The 21,264-nt window shown below is 36.8% G+C and overlaps 1 protein-coding gene across 3 annotated transcripts in view; it reads right to left on the reverse strand.

The window, feature by feature from the left end:
• Window positions 1–21,264, reverse strand: part of RNGTT (RNA guanylyltransferase and 5'-phosphatase) — a 197,062-nt gene that overhangs the window by 109,561 nt on the left and 66,237 nt on the right. For all 3 annotated transcript variants that reach the window (XR_012775201.1, XM_075498347.1, XM_075498348.1), the window contains exon 11: window positions 11,373–11,537. Coding sequence is in view for 2 of the 3 variants with exons in the window: in XM_075498347.1 (XP_075354462.1) it covers window positions 11,373–11,537 (165 nt within the window). In the remaining variant the exon portion in view is untranslated. The remainder of the gene's footprint in view (window positions 1–11,372; window positions 11,538–21,264) is intronic.

The following is a 21,264-nucleotide window of genomic DNA, read 5'->3' on the forward strand; positions in this document are numbered from 1 at the left end:
GCTTCACCCCTTAAAGCATCACTCATGGTATTCAACTACATACGGCCCTACCTAATGGCTCATGTAGCAAAACACTGTTAGAAGACAATGAACCTGAAATTCATATTCCACAAGAAAATGTTTACTGACAGTCTCCCACTTGTTCTTATTACAGATAATGACAAGGAGAAATCTTGTCACAGGAGGCTCACTTTCTAGTATTTCACAGCACTTTGCGGGTGGCCACCTTTACCAGGGTCACTTCGCCCATGTGCAGCCCATTCACAGCTCTTGCGGCAGGACAGGAACTCACCTGCTATCATAAGAGCTCACCTGGGCACCTCCACGAGCTCTGCACTAATAACAGCGGGAGCAGCATAGCTGAAATAACATGAAGAGGCAACAGACAGGTGCGTGCACAGAGAGGAAGGAAGGTGACCTAATTCCACCTGGGTTTGCTCTGGCACCTATGTACTCTCCTCTGGTCTAAAACTAGTTAGAAACTCAGCAGGAGCATCAAAATAAACATTCATTTACCTCACAGCTATCACAGCTACAACAACCCTCAGATGTATTATAAATATGTTCTCATTTGATGGCTCTCTTGCATTCTAAGTGGATGAAGCTGAAAGGCTGCAGATTCAGGCTGCCACTAGCTTAACTTGCAGTCTGTACTTCAGCTCCAAGTGTTCTGGCTAAGAGCATGATGTGCAGGGCTCCCAGACTCCTTGATGTCTTGATGTAAAAGCCAAGTATTCCAAAGACTTGATACTAGTAGGCCACAGACCATAAATAACATCGTAATTCAAAGAACCATAGAAACTGTACAGTTTCTTTCTCAACCATTTGCCTATATAATTTCATAGCCGATGACTGACAAGTATCCAAACTACTAGTGCCTGGGCATTAGCATTCTAACTAATGACACCATTCTTCATTGATTGTCTTTAGAAGAGCAATTCTGCAGAAAAGTATTTACCGGAGTCTATGTATTCTTTCCAGAACAGGAAGGCAATAGAAATTCCTGTTTATACTCATCTGATGGGGAACAAGCAACACCTCCAAGCAAGAAAAGCCAAAGAGACTCATCCCTTCTATCTGCAACCTGCTTCGTGTCATGACTGAGGCACCTCTGAAAAAAACAAGTTATTCCACACACTGGACTCTCAGAGCTTTCCCAGCTCCTACTAGAACTGCTGCCAGTTTCAAAAAGAAGTGTTATAGTCTGATTTTTTTCATAGAGAACTTAAAGCAAGAGAAATCATATATATCATCTTCTGAAACCTGCTTCTTACATCTTTTCTACTACCCCTCTAAAAGATTTAAAGAAAAGCCATCTCCAGATATGTGATTAGCTGGAAGTTACTGTAGTCTGTGATGGGATGCAACCTCCGATATTGAGAAGGTGGAAGAGCCATACTAGCTTGATTTCATTACCCAGCCACAAGGGAAAAAATGCTATAGTGAACAACAATAAAATATATTGTGGAGGTGGCAGGGAATAAAGTTTGATGGTTCTATTTTTTTTTTAATCTCTTTTTGGTTTTGCAGCTACTTCATTAACTGCGCTCTTTAAAGATGCTACTAACACTAGCTATATGCCGTGTTCCATAATTATTCATAGAGACGTGTTAGAAAAATGTAGAGCACGCTGCAGTAAGAGTCCCACTGAGCTATCACCAGTTTGCTGGTTCTGAGTGAACAACTCCAAAGGTCATGTACCTAATATATTCAAAACAATACCCAAGAATAACACAAGCGCTATGTGCATTACTGCTTAATTTGACAGCACATCTGCATTCCTGAATTCAAAATAAGCATTAGGCATTTCTCACTGTCAATCTCTTCTCAAAAACACAATTGAGAAATTGACATCAATTAACTATGATGTTTTCAAATGCTTCTTTCAAATAAGAGAAATAGGCTGCTTCAAGAAACTTTAATTGACTTTTGTGATAGCTTCAAAATGGGAGAAACATGGATTCCTCGAGGCTGTGAGGGAATGCCACTGCCAAACAGCAATAATATTTCATATTTATTTTACCTGATGAAAAAACAGAGCACTATGTTTCATAGCTTGGCCATTTAATTTACTGTGCTCTCTCCAGTTCTCTATTTCAATCTGCAACATACCTTCAGTTTTTTCTTTTAGGGATTGGGATTTTGTTCACATCACTTTCCCCATGCTCTCCTACCTGGCAGAGCATACCTGCCTGAGACTAGAATCCTGCTGGAGCTGGAGGAGGTGACACTAGCAAATAGGTGTGTTTAATGGGTGCCACTAGCAAATTGTGCGACCTATTTACAAGTGATCCACAATCTGTAACATTCCTGAATGGATGGCAGATACTCAGTAAAGTCTGTTACCCAATGTCCTCAACTGAGCAAGGTTCTCCCGCTAATGTTTAGAAGCTCCCTAATACTCTGGGTTTGATCAAATACAACATTCAAAAGTTCTTCTGATGTCAAAGGGAAAAAATTACATTGAGCTGAGTGCAATGGGGCCAAATACATTTTAATTTGTTCTCTAAATGATCTTCCAACGTTACAAACTTGATAGGGTTTATCTGTTATCTAACCCCTGTGTAAACTGCTACAACATAATCGGGTCTCTGGTTGTCAAGAATGTGGACAGGCCTGTTTTAATTAAATCAGATAATTAAGGATTATGTTTTATTAAGCATTTCCACTAAGACTTATCAACAAAGACAAATTTGTATATACAATAATTCAATTAGACATAAAATGAATATTCAAGAATATGAAGTCTTCATACATTTACTGTTACAATGCCTGATTCAAACTGGGTTAATGTATTCCACTGGGCACTGATGCAGTGACTTTAACACAAAAATTAAGATTTAACTTTATACTGTGTATATTTAAAAGTGACTGATTCTTCTGCTATGCAATGGCACTTGAGGGCTTTATTTGCGACAAAGTTGAAAATAAAACTTGCTGCTGTAAGGCCATAACAGTAAAAGATTTTATTATTTCTTGATTTTAAAGATTAATTTTGCACAGTATTTTTTTGCAAAACTGGGCATATCACAAGAAAAGAAAGAGCTAGCAGGGATGTCCTATAATCCTGTATCATAACAAATTGCTTTAAATTTCACCCCCATCTTTACAGTTTTCTTTGTGCTTTTATTCATTTTATCCAAATTAAGCGCATGTCTCTTGAACATCATTCCAATACGAGAAGGTTGATGGCTTCCCTGCGGAGCTGTATTGCCAGGAGGCAGTGTGGAAAGTGACAGGCTGTGAAGTGGCACAACGGACAATATTAAACAGTTGCCCCTCAATTAATGAGTGGAGTGACCCACTTACTCACCACAGCTGAGTCCTCTAACTAATTCAGAAAATCTCAAATGTACCAATTCAATTGCCCATACTGGGATACCAACTGGTAATTAGGTCCAAACAGATTTGCATTTTCTCTGTTTTGGTAATACACCACAAAACTGAAAGTAGAAATCACTGTTAAAGACATTTTTCCTACTTAGGAAGGAATATTATTTCTATTGCACAAAATAGAGAAGAAATAATTTACAAAAATGTTAGAATGTTCAAAGGTAATGCTAAAATGTTAAAAGCTAAACTGAATAGATACTGTTCTGACGTTTAAACTTACAGTGTGCACCAAGTATAATGCTTCATCCATATGCCTTTATTTTTCCACTAGTTTCATTGTTTTCTTTCCCACGCTATAATTTGGCAAGTCTGGCAAGTCAGAATTTAATTATATATTCCACATCTGAATTATTCTACATTAATTTAATTTGTACCACTAGCGATATCGAACATGGGCCACTAGTTATGAAAATAACCCTTCATGGAAATGTTAGAAACTGTTTGCTTTAACTTCAGTAGATCATTTCCCAAAAAATGTGAAATGTAACTAATGTGTGAATAATTTCTTAAACCGAAAGCAAAAAACTATTTCCCCTTTTCCCTAACCAAAATTATACTGTGCTGAAATATTACACTTGACCTTCCACATCACAAATAATAATAATCAAAAGGAAGTAGCCTAATCCTCTTTTGTTAACTCTAGGAAATGAACACAGATTCTTGTTCGTGAACGGGTCTCCTCAAGTGACTCCTCCAGAGCAAGTAGGCTGAAAAGTTAGTGGTAGCTGAGTCTTGTTTTTCCCTAGCACGAGGGAAGATCTGGTGGTATAAACCAGATCTAACCAAATAACTACAGCCGCCCTGCCCCACAGAAAGCAAAGACCCAGGGGCAGCTGGACACCCCACCAGCCCTGGCCTACAAAGTTCCTGCTACCCTCATCCTCCCACTGCCATCCCACTGCCAGAAATTATGTTTCCTGAACAGTATCCATGTCATTCCAGAGCTGCAGCTGGTTGCAAGAAATAGCTCCAGTTCAAGCACTGAATTTTAAGTGGTAGTAACCTACATTCAGCTCGAGAGCCACAGTGTGGTCATCTATTTCATATTACAATTTACAAAGCTTCCACTTGGTCTGGTTGGCTGTCCTTACCTTTAAAATTCACATGGTAAAATCATTTTGAAAAAATCAGGCTGAAGTACTACATGCTGGGATACAGGACAGCTGCCAAGTGAAGACTTCAAATTCTAATATAAGCATAAGGTAACATCTTTCCAGCTTCTTATTCACTACTTGTTTACTAGATTCCTCAGGTCAACCATTATTTGCATTTACAGGAAGAAAAGCACTCCAAAAAGAAAATTTGAGTGAAGATAACCACCAGCACAAAAGCATCTAAGGGTGGAATAAGGCAATGCTGCTTTTACAACATTTGATTTTCCATTTTGGGGGAGATGGAATAGGACAAAGTGAGGAAGAAATATACAAAGTAAAGAAATAAAAGCAAACAGAAACAAAATGGTAGAGGGGAGACGGGTTAGAAGATAATTAAAAGGAGATGAGATGATAAACAGGCCAAAAACCTGGAACAGAACAGATGGAGTGAGGACTATGGTGTAGGCCAGACACTGAAGAGTGATTGCCAACTCTGGGTCAGGAAATGCAGGATTGAAAGGTGAGCTGATTAAGCTTCTCCTTAAGGCATAGAAAATAAAAACAAAAATAAAAACAGAGGAAACAAGTCTTTTTGGCATTAAAAACCCTCCAGATGGTAACATTCCCCCTCCACCAAGACGCTGAATTCAACATCTCCAATAAATAGACAGAGATTATTTGACACTTCTGCTGCTGCCATTGCTGCCATTGAATTCTTTAGTCTTCTGTCCCATGACTGCAAACCTTCTCCACATTTTTGTCTGTAGGCTACTTGGCGACATAAGACAGGGCTTTGTGGTCATTTACAGTCAGTTTTGAGTTAACAGCTCTCTTGGCAGACATGGATGAGCTATGTCCACATATTCTGCCTTTTATCAGGGTTCATTTTTTCAGGCCATGCAAACACTAGCTTACAGCCGCTTCAGCTGCCTGCAAAATCCTTCACACCAACAACAGCGAGTCATGCACTTACGCAATCTCCTTCATCATCAGAGGTCTGCAGCCACTTAATTTTCCAAAGCAAATCACCTCAACAGTAGCTATACAATTTTTTGTACAAACTTTTAAACATTCCACCTTTCCTAACTACAACAAAAGCAGTTTCAAAAAAAAAAAACAAAAATAAAAATAAAAATCCAAATGTCAAATAAACCAGGAGAACAAAATAAGTCATCTGTCACAGATTTGACTGAAAACTTTCAAGAAGATCCTAGACCATTCAATCTCCTAGCAGACATTACTCACCTTCATTCTAATCCCTCTAGGACAAACTGTCATTTTAAAACCAGATAATAGTCTAAGAACTGACAAGTCATTGACATACAGCGTGCTAACATTTGAAAAAGGTTGTTCATTTGACCTGTATCATTGTTTAACCTTTAGCCCTATTGTTCCATTGAGAATGATGGGCGCAGCTCTCCATGGGACCATGGACTGCACAGAAAGGCACGTTTTTTCTACTCCTGCTAGACAGCATTTTCACTAGACAATAGGCTTTAGTGATGGCATCCAGGCTGGGACTGTCCACACAAAAAAGCCTTGCAAAAGAACTGTGGGTTGGTTTAGGCAATGAAAGCCAAGACCTGCATCATTTCCAAGAGTTTATTTCTACGTACCTATACTTACTGTTTAATACAATGAAGATAATGTCCTTGTTGAAAATCCTAAAATATTTGTATAAATAAAAGGCTAAGAATATGCAGCATATAAAGCATTAACCTCACTGGTCTTTAATACTTCAACATCAAGGAAGCCTAAAACTCAGCTTCTTCCATGGACTGCTGCTATCCTTACATGATGGGTGGGAGAGCTGGGAGATTTGACCATGTCATCTCCTTGAATTCTGATGCACCCTAATAAATGAAAGCAACCTATGTAATCGAAGTGACCAATCATGCAAGTGTAATGACAAACAGCGAAGATTCAACATTGCTCAAAAATACCTTTCTAAAAGAATTTGGAAGTTACATTAAAAGGCAAAATCACTCAGAGTACATGTGCTCCCAGCTAACACTGAAAGAGTAAACTGTGTGTAAGGATTCTTTGATTAGAGAGGCAGACAAATTTAGTGATACTGCTTTCTCCATCAATATCAAAGTTCAACAAGGTAACATTTGTAGAGATTTCGAGAATATACAACCTGTCCCCACGTGACTGTCCCTTTCCTTTCTTCCTCTTACCACCAAAACTCAGTCTTGCAAAAAACAAACAGAAGTCCATCAAAACATCTTAAAATAACATTCAACATCTTAAAATAACATTATAAAAATATAACATTGGAAAGATACAGCCCTTATTTCCAAAATCTAGTACCAACAACAAATGTCAAGGCACAACTATAAACGCTACCATACTTTATAATTGCACTTTAAAAGTGCATTTCATTTCACAATAAATTTATTTTCAGATTAGAAAAAAAACAGCCGGTACTCTAACTCTGGTATTAAAGTCCCAAATCCATAACTCTAAGAACTATTTCATTATTGGACATATTATATAACACAGTACAAAGTTTACTGCTGTTTCAAGTAATTACTTCCACATTTTCACTGAAAATAACTAAACCTATGGGGACAACAGTCATTTTTCCTGGTATAATTAAAAGTTTTAGCAACTTATTCTGCTATTAAATATAGCACTGAGACTCCTGACCTTTTTGAGTAATCTTCCTACAATCCACCCAAGCTAACACACATTTACTGATAAGTGCTCTTGTTAGTAAGAAGAATGGCTAACGACAGCTTTCAATTTGGAACACTATGTCTTAACTCAGGTCATAGCAAGGAATGATGGAGGGAGGCTGTGAAGGCAGAGCTCTACAATATTTACTTTTGTGAGGTTCAAACTGTGTCCTGGGAACGTATTTCAAAAACTGAAGTTTCTCAAAAGAAAAATAAGGTGTGATGTGTGGTTCCAGCTGCGGTAATTCAGAAGTACACTTGATTCTCTTCTTGACCCTAAATAAAACCCAGCTATGCTTCAGAAAAAACCTCCAAGACATAGTCCAAGAATTTTGATGAAACACATTCTGATCAGTGGTATGGGTTTTCCACTTTTTCAGTCTTGAATATGCTGGTGCAATCAGAGATCCACCTTATCTGTGGGCAAATACTGCTACATCCATTGATCTTTCTTTGAAAATAACAAGCCTTGGGGGTGACCTGAGAAGCTACATTTTCTGTCAGCGAAATACAAGAACTGGAGATAGGGAAGAAACCCAAGCTTAAGAAAACGCACAGCTTTTCTGAGACCACTCAAGGCTGTAAATCTTTAAGGACCTCTACTCAAGAAAGGAAGGATCCTGTTAGATCCTTTCTAAAGATGAAAGGATCCCGCTGTTCTTGGAGAAGAACAAGAAAAACGGCTAATTAAACGTAAGGAAAAGATCTACCTAAGCAGGTCCCATTTGTCAGTCCTTTAGCATCCATTCAGCTGCCACCATCTCTGGAGACGGATTGATGGATATGCTGAGTCAATCTGAATATGAGCAGACTTAGAAGCTAGAAGGAATTCCTTGTCTCCCTGCAGACCTTGCTGTGCTGCACACAGAGTTGGTAAACCCTGTCAAGACATTTGTCATTGATGCAAAAGAAACCCAGCTTGCTCTTTCAGCTACACTAATGAGGTCTTCATTGCTATGAGTACATTTGTTGCTATAGTTGCAGAGGTGACTGAATAAACAGAGGAAAAAGATATTTTGGGCAAAGCAATACTATTTTTAAATAGTCCTCTTTCAGGATAGGGCAATGCTTCAAAACAATAGTCTATTTTGACCATATATAATGAAAAATTCTGTTCACAAAGTTGTGATGAGTATGAAGACGTAATCCCTGCTTCATTATCCTAAGGATGCGTTACAGGAATCACGCTCATCAAGTTCACAGAAGTAATGAAACAAAAAATGTATTTCTGAGATAAATAAGAGCAACAATAATTCTTAGTCTAAATATTATTCTTTTGATAATGTATTTTTATGAATACTATTCTTCTGAGCAGATACAGATTTGAAATATATTTTGATTCTATTAATAATTTCCCTTAAACGTTTACCAATATTGCCTTAGATAAAACCCCACATCAATACTGGTAGTACTACCTAAAGCTTACAGTTATCATAGGGCATACAAACAATTCTTAAATATTGACATAAAACTTCTTACTTATCGAAAACAGTGATCAGATTTAAAGCCTCATTAGAAGTTTTCTGTTACAACAGTAATATAATGAACATGTTTCACTAGATAATAGTGACTTTAAATGAGGACAAGGATTGTTTAAAACCTATAAAGTGCATTGTACAAAAAGAAAATTTTAAAACCTGTGGTTATTTCAAACCCAAAACGTAGAAAGCTTTAGAGTCAGCCCTGATTGCCCCTTATAAAAACCACCCCAAAACCATCCAAACAAACAAAAAAGCGCCAACTACAACAGCAAAAAACATCAAAAAAACCCACACCAAACCCAAATACCCCACTAAATTAAAAGCATATAGATACTTTTATCTCGAAGATGTTTTTAAGGTGGTGATAACAGATTAGGGTGAGAATTTGTTGACTGAACCGCATTTGCAACATAATAACCTCAAATGCAGGTTGCCATGTCCTTAAAGTTTTACCTGGTACTGCAGACTTACTGACATCTTCAAATACTGTTTTTTAAAAGCTTGAGATAAGTAACAAAACCCAAAGAGATAGCCATGCTTCACACTTTCAGATGCCCTGCTCTCTCAAACTGCGTAAGTCACCACTGTATCTGTTTCAAGGGTATATTCATCACTCATAAAAAAGCAGCAAAACTCTCAGAGGAAAAGGAACCCCCAGAGAAAGAAAATGTGCTATATAACTGTGGTGCAAACCAGCCATTGACTTTTACTCGCTCTAACTAACTGGGGGGGGGGGGGGGGGGGAAGTTAACTGACAAAATGAGGCCTAGTTAAAAAAATAATCTTTCAAAACATATAGTTTGATAAAACCCAGGATATTACTCCTACTTGCTTTATTTTCCTACCAATTTGATCTAATACATGTACAGAGTAGATAAATCATAAATGTATGAAATTATTAAAATAAGAGAAAAATAAGACTAGCTATTTGCTCTGCACTGCTAGTAACTCCCCTCCTGCTCTCTGTGTGTATCTTCAACTGCTGCATACAGGAATATTCTTCACAAAAATGAAGAAAAATTGGCCAGATAACTGCTTCATTCCATAATTCACAAGTTAATAAAACCTGGTGGCAAAGACAAGGACAAAATAAAGAAATATTGTCCAAGCATTAGTGCCAAAAGCAATTATAAATCTATTATGAAACAAATTCTAGCCATGTATAATTTTTTTTCCCTCACCAACATCTTTGATGTTTTATTGCTGGGTAATAAGACAGTCAATGTCTTAAAGAGTTTATGCTCAGAGCTTTGAGAAAGGCAGAGAAAGACCAGTAAATAGCATCATTTCATTGCTGACTTTAAAAAGTGCCACAGTAAGAATTGTTAAAATCCAGTAATCAGAATGTACATGGACAATTCAGAAATCTCCTTTAGACAGGAAAAAGAAAGCTGTTGAGCATAATTTTAATTTCCTAGGTTTTGGGAAGCAGAGGCAATTAGATTTAACTAGTATGAGATTTGTTTACATATGTGTTTTACCTAGAAATTTTTCTAGGAATGCTTCCAACCATGTTCTTCCTGTGATTTTTAAATGAGGTTAAATAACCTGGAACTTCAGAACACTTCAAGAGACTATAAATTTATGTAAGAAACCATTTTTAAGATGTTCCTTCTGTTCTAGTTTCTTTTAATTTCAAGCTCAAAATTACATGACCTAGACAACCAGCTTTTTTCCCCCCATGAAAAATTTACTTCAGATTTACGATGTTGAAATAGACAACCCAAAAATGCAACAACACAAATACAGAGAAGCGATCAAAACTTTTATAGTGCTTTATCCACACAAACTTCTCATAGAATTGTTTGTGACTTAAACTTTCCAAAGACTGCTACTCTCTGATAGGTTTGGTTTTTGGTTTTTGTTTTTTTTAAAGTCCAGCTTATGCCTCATCTCTTTGTTTACTTTTCAGCCACTCTTGGTTAGCCAAAATACCATTGCTGCTCCCCTTGGGGTGAGAGTCATTACCTGCTACAGGATCAAGAAAATGACAAAAGCAAATGGAAGCCGACAATTTGATGTTCATTGCTCTGTGTTGATGAGATACAGGACTACTTCTAACAGCAGTGCTGAGAAAAACAGGTCCTCTAGAAGAAAGTATTATCCAGGAGCCATTTAAATCACAGAAGAGAATAAAAGTATCTTACAGAATGTTAGGATATGTCTATGCTGAAGAAAAGAGTGCACAATGAAAGATAGGCACTCATATATATTTGCAAGTCATATGCATTACTTCAGAAGACTTACGGCAGTATTTTAATAAGTAAAATGTGGAGACGTTAACTAGAATGGGCTCTTAGTAATCACTGCTGAACATGAAGTGGGAGTTTAAGCACAATTCATGATTCTTATACTATGGCCAAATGGGGACTGGAAGTAAAAAGAACATTATATTCTTACCTACAGAAGAGGACAGTGTAAACAACATAGCTCTCAGATATTCCCTTGAGCTCAGAGACATTTCAGACCTAAAGCTATTAACTTCAAAACTACAGAATTAGGTTTTGCCAAAGTACAGGTTTTAAATATGGGAAAATAGTAATTCAGAAGGAATAGGTAGCCTAAAACCACTTTTCAGAGCATCCCAAACTGACAATCGCCCCCCAAGCATTGCTGAACATTTCGTTAGCAGAGGAACTTGCTGGAAGCTGAGGGAAAACCTATACCGAACAATGCTTTGCTGCCTTCAGTGACACAACATAAACAACTGAAATCAAATTTACCTTTCTTGAAGTGTAGATGTCAAAAAATGGTTTGTTTCGAACACTGAACGGTTCCTGTGTTTTGTCAATAAGACCATTCTTCATCTTTTCATGTCGTGGAAATATAATCTCTTTCTCTATACATGCAAGTCGAACATTAAAATCACAGTCTCCAACAGGCTGTCCCTGCCAAGTTACAAAAATCTGTATTAAAACCAAACACTTACCAAATTATTTGAACAGTCCAAGTTTTCCTTACACAATATTTAGAATCATAGATACATAAAAATATTATCAAATCACTACATGTTTTTGCCAAATACTTGGGTTTTCAAGCATTTGTCTCAGCTGTACGAGGCTTAATCAAATCAAAGTTCATAGAAAGATAAAAACCTATGATACATATTCAAGCATATATGAGTTAAATACCTAAATACCTTTAAAAGTAAGCAAAATAATTTAAATATTCCCTAATTATAGCTTTGGATATAGCAGCCACATACTTTTCCACATAGTTTTCCTCTGAAGTCATTTAGCTCATTTTGTTCATAATACTTCTAATGACAATGCAACAATGCGATTTAAAGTTAAGCAAACTCATTGCTTTAAATATACTACACTGATGCCTTCAAAGAAGCATTAATTACACAAATGTTCTCTTTTCTGTCATAGAAAAGAGAAAAATATAGCTGCAGTTGGAAAATGTGCCAATAACCAGTGGCTGCAAAAACCTGCAAGATATGTGATGGCTCGGTCACAAAAAGGTAGTAAAAGCCCTTCTCCAAGTCTCAGTAGCGTACTCTGACCTTTCCAGATCTGAAATAAAACAGCAGCTTTACATTGCTCTTTATACATTTGGTGCATTGCACCAGATCAGTATGACCATTCAAAATGCGCATTCGTCAGATTAATAATTGCTCGTAAAGGTGTTTATTATATTTTAACCATTAGTGATATACATATCATGTTCTTACTATCTAAGAGCAAATAAGCAACTGGCAACTCATAAATTCTAAATTTAGTTTCAATCAAACATACCCCTTTCATAGCAATAAGGCATGAACTCATAGATTTGCATTGTTTCAAGCGCAATACAGCATTGGAAGTTATTTACATGAGACCATCCCTCACTTTGCCACCCCATTACACAAAATTTTGAAAAACCGTCCCTTTCACAGTCCACAGAGAATAACCTCACAGGGCTTTGGCTTCAAAACCAGAATTTTTCAAAAGTTGAAAGCAATGAGCACAGGAAACTGGGAAGACATGGGACTCTAATGATCAGTGGCAGCAGTACAGATGAGCAGGAGAACCAGCAACCAGATATTTCCTGTACTAAACACAGCTAGAAAAGAAATGGAAAGAGAATCCAAAAGGGAAAAAAGCCCCACTCCAACGTGCATCAAAAAGAATCAGAACTGGTCAATCTGAAAGAATGCAAGGGAAATAAATGGCGAAATGACATCCTGATGAGGCATACAAAGGTGAGAGATAGAATGAGTAGTATCTGAACACGTATCTTAATTAGGAGAAAAATGGAATGCCAATTTTAGACCAACATGAGTTTAATCAAGTTCTTTCCAAACTCATCCTGGCTTTCACCAGAATCTTCTGCGTTCCATGCTCCCAAAGGGGCATTAAGTTTCTCTTACATTCCTTTCCTAGCATTAGATCCTTACTAGATCTCTACCAAAAGTCCTCAATTGTTCACTGCAACAGCTTTAAGAACTATGCATTGCTCCCATACCACATGTAATTCACAACCACTTTCTTACAAGACTCAGCTTCAATCTATACAAGGCGAGGAGGCACAGCCACCATCACTTGTGGGGGAAGCACATTCTGCACAAAGACAGTGACAACATGGGTGAAACATCTCCTAATCTCTGGTCATTGATCCATGCTTGTGAAGGAGAAGAAAGCCTATTTGGCTGTTAACTTTGCCTTCACCATTGCTTTCCTTCCATACATGGAGCTGTTATTAGCAAAGACCCATTCAAATGAATGGAAAATTAGAGTATGGGAAAATCCCAGAGGCAGGAGAGTGGCTCGCTTTATTCATTCATTGCAGAACACGGCTGCATGATCCACAGATTTTTAAGGGACATACACAAACTTCTGGAGAATTGTTATTTCTTTCTTTCTTCCCCCATGTACAACATACTTGAGAACTCATCTATACAGTGATTGAGCTTGTCCTGGTTGTACATCTAATTAAAACATAGAAAACACATCTTGACTTCTGTGACAACTGACTGAAGAACTGATTGAAGGAATTCTTTCCTGGGAAATATGTATACACATTTTTTATTATTTCAAAGAACACCATAAACTGTTCTCTAGGTAAGTTTCAGCAAGATCTAGTGCCCATGCTCTCTTCCCTACAGTAGCCTTTCCACTCAGCTACATTTTATGAGTAGGTCTGAAAGAGCAAACGAACTAATTAATGTTTCAAATATTTGAGCCTCCAATAAGCAGTAAAGTTATTTAGAGAGCTTCTTTACAATGATTCATTCAAAAATGCTTTCGCATAGTTACTTAAATTTATTTCAATCCCTTAATAGTTAAATTAAAAGCTGAGATGACTTCATATGCACCATAAACCAGCTGAATCACTTTCTTTTCCTTTAAATAATCCTTTCACTTCTCACATCTACTTGGAACTAATTATTTCCTGCAGCTCTGCCAATCATTATTTTTATTTCAAAGCCTGTTTAGCAGAAGGGTATTACCACTAGGTTCCACCATATAAAGGTCAGAGCTAGGCTGACATAAGATTATATGAGATGGAAAAACACAGATAATGCTGCTGAGCAACTTCTTCATCAGCGAAGTAACCAAGAAGTTAAGGAATATTTCATCCTCCCAAAAGCACAGGACATTAGCAATAAGAAAATTAATATAACATTGAATTTAAATCAAGGACATACTGAATAAAAGCAATATTGGAGGAGGAGGAGGGCTTTTTCTTTGTTATTAGACACTTGCCATAATTACAAAAAATGTTGCTAATATTCAATGTATTTATCCCAGACAGATCCAAAACCTTCAAGTGGTAATATCCTAGCTTTTAGCAAATAAGTAGGAGGGTAATGTAGGCTGCAATAAATAATTCACAGACCTTGATAAAAACAGGAAGAGATTATTTAGTATATAAAGCACACATTTAAAATTGTCCAAAAACAAGACATTGATGCATGTATAATCTAAACCCAGGCAACAAATACTAGTATGTTTTAGGCAATACAGATGTTATATTAATTTAAGCATTCAGATTTTTGAGGTTTTATTTCAATATGTAAGTTTTTGCTTGTCTGAGAAGCATGAGGGTCACCACTGCATCACAGCATAGTTACTGGAGTGCATTAGATGATAATTCCTGTTCTAGACATTTTTAACTTAAAATAAGTTTGTTAGCAAAGGGTAAAACAAAATTAACAAGTAGCATGTGTTTCCTATCTATGCTAGAAAGTTACACTTCCCCCTCACAGTAATTAAAATATATCCTGAAGCAAATACTGTTTAGACAAGCCTCAAGAGAGGAGTCATCTGTTGAATCAACACCTCTTCCTCCAGCAGCTCAATTGCCTTCACCTGTTGAAACTTTGTGCATTGCACTAAGAGGTCACAGCATGAAGTGGGCTCGCAGTAGATGTGACACTTGAAAATATTGTTTTGATTTTTAAACACAATCCTCCACACATCCTCAAAACATAAAATAAGATTTCTACAGAGCTTTGAAATCCACCCAGGACTGAACATTTCTAAATTTAAACTTACAATATTTCAAATTAACTTCCCAACAGAACTCATACACAGTAAGTAACATAAGAACCTAGCATACCACAAGAGAAATATGTGTTTAAAAATACTAAAAAACAGGGTCTGCAGCTCATTTAATATCCATTGTCTTGAGGGGGTAGGGGAAGGCAATTTATTTGCTGAAAGGAGTAAAAAAAAAAACAAAAACCCAACAATTAAAAAAAAAAATAATAATCACAGTCCCAATAACATTCCTCCAGATGGGTACTGAGAGACTGAACCTGGTCAAGCATCAGGCTGTTCCCCTGCTGTAGCTCCTGCCCTCCACCTGGTTCACAGAGACCTCCATGTTGAAGTCACAACATCATGCCAATATGGCTACAACATGGCTACAAGGGCTGGTAACTCAAATCCCAGGTCATTAAATAGAACAAGATGGCAGGAATTGCTGAGATGGGTGTAAGAGGATAACGGGATTTCTGCTGCACACCCTGCCTCAGTCCCCTCTCTCTCTCTGCAAGGAGAAAGGTACCCCTGAGGAGGTGCCACCCCCCTCCAGGTTTAAGTCTCCCTTCCCCTGCCTCTGAGGTTGACCTTGTGGCTACAGCTCAGTAAATTCAGTGAGCCTTACATGGAAAGTCCTCTACCTAGACGGATGCAGTACAGATAACAAAATGGGGTATGTAGGTGCTAAATCCCATTAAAGTACTTTCTCTTAGAATTTGATATTTATCCAGCTTTTTCCCAATGCAGCTATAGTAAAAAGAAAAATAATGCCTGGGCCTGTGTACACAGCTGATAACTAGCTTGGGCCAGGATAAACTGAGAATATTTGTTCTCTTCCTCCATGAGATATGGTTCGAAGCCTACCTGCCAGCAAAGCGCGCTCCATTTGCTTCCCCAAAGCAGTAACTTAGACATGAATAATTCAGCACATACACGCATATACGTTCCATGCACGTCTTCACTTATTGAGCCATAGCGGAACATATGTCACAACTGTCTTAGCTTTAATGGTTTTGAGAGAAGAATAAAGAATAAGCTCAGGCTGATATTCTACCCTGTGTTTAACATTATTATTGACAATTCAAGGCACCCACAGCTGACATCTGCATTTCCAACGAAAGCCCATTATTAGTTCTCCCATCTTCTGAAGACCATGCAGTCTAACATTTTGCATTTTATATTAATGGTCTGGCACGTATTTCTTCTAACCATGGTTTTATAGATGCTGCTATTTTTTTGATAGACATAGCTTTTATATAAAAACAATCTGAAGGTGCTGTTTCATTCTCCAAATAAGATTATTAGTATATTCAATCACCTAAAATGGTTTTTTCATTTCCAATGAAGTTTTCTTTCTAAAACAGGATTAAAAGTATTAGAGAAACGACAAATTTTGTAGAATTAAGACTCTTAAGTTTTTCATTTCTAAAAGGCAAAAGGCAAGACAACCATTATAATCTGAAAATACATTTTAAAATTTGTTTTTTCTAACTTTTATCACTCAAATATTCAAAACAGATACGGTAATGGCAAGTAATTCAGCAGTTTCAAAATGGTTTCTAAAATTTATCTTGGCATCAATGAGGTACAGCGTGTGAAATACTGTTTCAATTGTAACAATTCAGTCAACGTGCTGCAGGAACATAATTACTATTTATATGTTGTCAGCTTATACAATGGAATATCGCTTTGATTTACCACAGAACAAAAATGGTTTGGGGAATCAGACCTGTTAAAAAGATTGCTTAAGACATGTATTAAATTATTCGTATTTCCTTTAAAAAAGAAAATCACTGAAAATAAATTCAAATATGTATGAATCAACAAAGGAGAGAAGTTTGCAGCCCATGCATAAACATCAAGGCCTAACAGAACATACAAATATAGCTCCACACTTTTTTTTTATTAGCAAACATAACTTGAACAAAACAGCAGGACTGTCAAAACTGTGACTAAATAGATAAGATCAAACCAGAAAAAGTAGATTGTACTACAAACATTGCTCCCTTCCTCACTCTTCTCCTCCTTGGATTGCTCAAAACAGAATACAAATTCAAGATAAAAACCATAAAACCTTGCAACTACAAGCGGATGAGAAGTACGCTTCACCAGTGTAAAGGTAACGCATATCAGGCAGAATATTTACGATCAGTTGAAGTGACTGAATTACGATTCTCACCATTGACATTGTGCAATAAAGAGGCAGACTTACGGAAATGGACATCTATCATGAATGAACACCTAAACTCTCTCTTTTGCAAACAAAGTTCCAGTTAGGCTTAGTAGCTGCTATTTTCGGAGCACAGACAACTCGGTCCAATTCATTGTTTGATTGCATGTACAGTGGCTTCATTTATGATCTTTATAATCCTTATAAATCCTTCTGAGCCTTCAAAAACAGAACTCAATAATGGGATTTTACTGGGATGTAAATGATTAAAACCAAAAGGAATTATGTTCTGTCTAGACTGGCTGCCTCCCCTCAAGTAATCTGAGGAGTAGATGAACTTCCCATTTTTAATTACAGAAGTAAAAGTCATAATTCTAATAACCCATAACTATAAAATAGATTCACCATCATCATCATCGGATATTTACACACAAAAAGATTGCACGTGGTTCTCCCAGGGGAACAGAAATTTAAATAATTTATTTTGCACTGAGTTTAGGCTATCTGCAAAGTCAAATATTGAACACAGGGCTTTACTGCTTCTGTTTTTTCCAATTATTTTTCCTAGTGCTGCTCTTGCACATAGTATGGAGACATCCTTACCTTAATTGCAACAGATACTAGATGATCCAGTCAATATTTTATCTTTCTGCTTCTACTCTCCTCACACTCTCTTCCTTTCTACCAGCCATTCACAGTGACTCTTCATAAGAATAGCTATTGCTGGGTTTTTACAAGGCTGTCTTTATGATGAAGAATTATCACTCCAGTGAATTAAAGAACCATGGGAAAATTCCTACATCTTAAAGACATTATTCAGGGCATTTCATACTTGAAAAGATTGTGGCACTGATTTTTTTAGAATATAAATCACTTCATAGTATTTAAAATAAGACTGCCTAGTACAGTAAGTGTAAAGTCTCCTAAAAACTAGAAAAGAGGAAAAAAAAAAAGCAGTAACAATCAGCACTGATTCACAAATACTATCTTAGAAAAGGAACCACCTACCCTTCCTAAACCACGATAGAACTAAAAATTAAGTATCTGCTTGTAATAGATGTTATATTCCTGAAGACTTGTAAAAGATCTATAACTTCAGTATACAATCTGTCTTTGAGATATCGAGTTCATTGTGTGCATGGTTAGCTTATGAGTAAGAAATACTGATTAATTACTATTATACTCATTTCAAAAGAAAAGTGGTATTTTTCTTCATATTTATTTTAAGTAAGAGAAATATTATAAGAAGGATGAAAATATGGCCTTCACATTCTCTCCTAGACCGTAACAGTCACTCAGGTTATTCAAACATATTAGCCATGGAAAAGAAAATAATTATTAGAGAGGTCCTGCTTTCACCTTCATAAAACCTATCCTGAATTATATAGTTATTTTAGATTTGGTACATCCTTCTGATTAACTTTGATTATTTTTTTTCTTTAGTCCTTTTCTCCTAGAAACAGGGAAAAGATGGCAAGACAAGAGACAGGGAGAAAGCTGAAAATATGAAATATTACAGCCAGATTAATTGTAGAAAAGGAGGAATTAAAACTACGTTAGGGAAATCAGACATGACAACATTTGCACACACTCCCGCTGCTTCCATACGATATCCCCCCAACCATCCTCTATTTTGCCTATAGTTTCTCCTGTTTTGAAATATACTGGACAAAAAAAGCCCTGTGTTAAGACTTCATTGCCAGTACTTAGGAAATTGGACATGATAATGCAACTGGAAAACCTGCCCCACTGTAAAGTTTTTCACACTTTCCACTTCAGTTGTAATCACTGCCAGATTCTTGAGAGACCTGAATATTTGCCTGAGACAGAAGCTGGGTTTAAGTCCACCTGGCAGTTCCTATGGAAATGACTGTTATAAACTGCAAGCTGAGGGAGACAGTTTTTCTATTTAATCATATGTTACAGTCCCTAGCACAACAAGATAAAAAAATAAAGATTGCAAATAAAAGGTGAGGTTTTTTAAGGCTAAAAATGTGAGAGGCAGAAAACTGTTTAGTAAAAATACTGAGAAAAGCTCTTAAAAGAGACCTTTTAAGAACAAAAAATTTGTTTGTGGAGTTTATTCTCCGAATTGTACAAAGTTTGAAATATTTCAGTTATTTTCATTTACAATGCAACAAACTTTCAGGTCTTGCTTTGTATTTTTTGTAGCAAGTTTCATGGTTTGCTGAAAAGTCACATCAGAGTAAGCAAGTAAGAATAAAACCTACAGAACTCTAACACCTGAAAAATATAAAGGATTTAATATAACGGCAACTTCTAAAGCTGCTCTTGGAGAACTACTTGTCCCATATCTCTCTCCTACGAGCAATACCTTGTGCCTCTTCCCCTGACAATTATACTAGCGATAATCTGCCATTCAGAAAGGTTCTCATGAGACATGCTTCATGTTAAGGTATGGAAACACCTTTGGGGAATAAAACAAGACATGACAAAATTTAATACACTGCTTTTGCTTTTATATAATATTCCATTAAGCAGTCTTTATTTTGGCAAACGTGTAAAACAAACCACATTCACTACGATCCATAGTGTCCCCTGGGTTGGGAAAAGGAGGACCTAACTCAGAGATGCATGGGAAAGGAAGAAATCAGATTTATTTTTCACACAATCTAACCAGCAAGTAAAACGGTCAACCTTCAAACTAATTACAACACTAAAGAATGCTCCCCAACAACACATAGCTTATTAGACAAAAAATATAAAATGAAGAACATGAAAACACCAAAGATATCCTGGTCAGCATGTACTAGTTATCGCTCTTCAGCAATAATTTGCTTTTTGTATGCATCATAGCAAAAGAGAGTTTTAAAGAGAGAGATGCAAAAATGCAAAAAATGCTACTTTTCAGTTGCATATGCACTTTACTCAAGCACAAGGAGCAACAGGAAAGAAAACACAAATTATCCGTTTGGAAGTTTACAGAATAGGTAAGGAGATTTGCAAATTTTGCTGCTCAGACATACAAGTCAAGTTTTCAATGATGAATAAAAGATGATCAACAGGGAAGGGGAATAAGGCAGGAAAGACTTTGAAAAAGACAGCTAGCTAAGACGCATTTCTGTCCCTCCATCTCCACAGACCCAAAAGCTACTGCACATCACTCCCTTACTGTGTTGATTCTCCGTCTTACAAGCTCTCCTAGCCCACCATTTGTTGCCCTCCCTATTCTGTAATGCTACCCTATTCATACAGCCTAAACAATACTAAAACATACTGCCTGGCCAAGTTGTCCCTACTCTCAGTAAACTGCATTATAAAAATGGGAGGAGGAGGAAAAAGCAGTGACTCTAGCAGCTGTGTAACCTCACAAATTCAAACAAGGGATTTGGAAATAGCGGAGAGGCTCTGGAATTCAGGTGTCAGAGCAGCGCAGCTACAAGCAATCTTAATGCATCTCTCCCAGTATGACACCAGAAAGCAAAGCGAGACACAATTGAGTAAATGCTCTGTATTTCATTTACGTGATACCTCTTAGCCATGACAGAATGAAGTGATATATACAGATTTTCAGAACATAACACACAAGAGCACTGTTACAAACATTTGGGCGCTTATTAGGTATGTCTCAGCAAGAAGTAATAGAAAGGGCGTAAGAGTAAACACATGCACAGCATCCTCATTTTCCAGAGCACTATTAGTAACAAAAGCATTTTAAATCTGTATTTTGAGGTGGTACCATTTGAGAAATAGCCTCAGAATTAAGAGTAAGAGCGGAAGGGTCACTGGCAGCTAGGTGCATTTGTAAACAGAAGAGATGTAATTAAACACTTGCATCTCTGAATTTTGCCCTCAAAATTTTCATGGTACATTTTTAAGATAAGGTTAATATGCTAATAAATGAGAGACAGCATGTACTGTGAGCTTTACATCACTTTAAAATGAGGTTTGTAATGGAAAAGTCACAGTAATATTTTACAGGGATTTAAAACAAAAATTTTTCATGCATGAATT

This window comes from Mycteria americana, chromosome 3 (assembly GCF_035582795.1).
Source record: "Mycteria americana isolate JAX WOST 10 ecotype Jacksonville Zoo and Gardens chromosome 3, USCA_MyAme_1.0, whole genome shotgun sequence".
NCBI lineage: Eukaryota > Metazoa > Chordata > Aves > Ciconiiformes > Ciconiidae > Mycteria > Mycteria americana.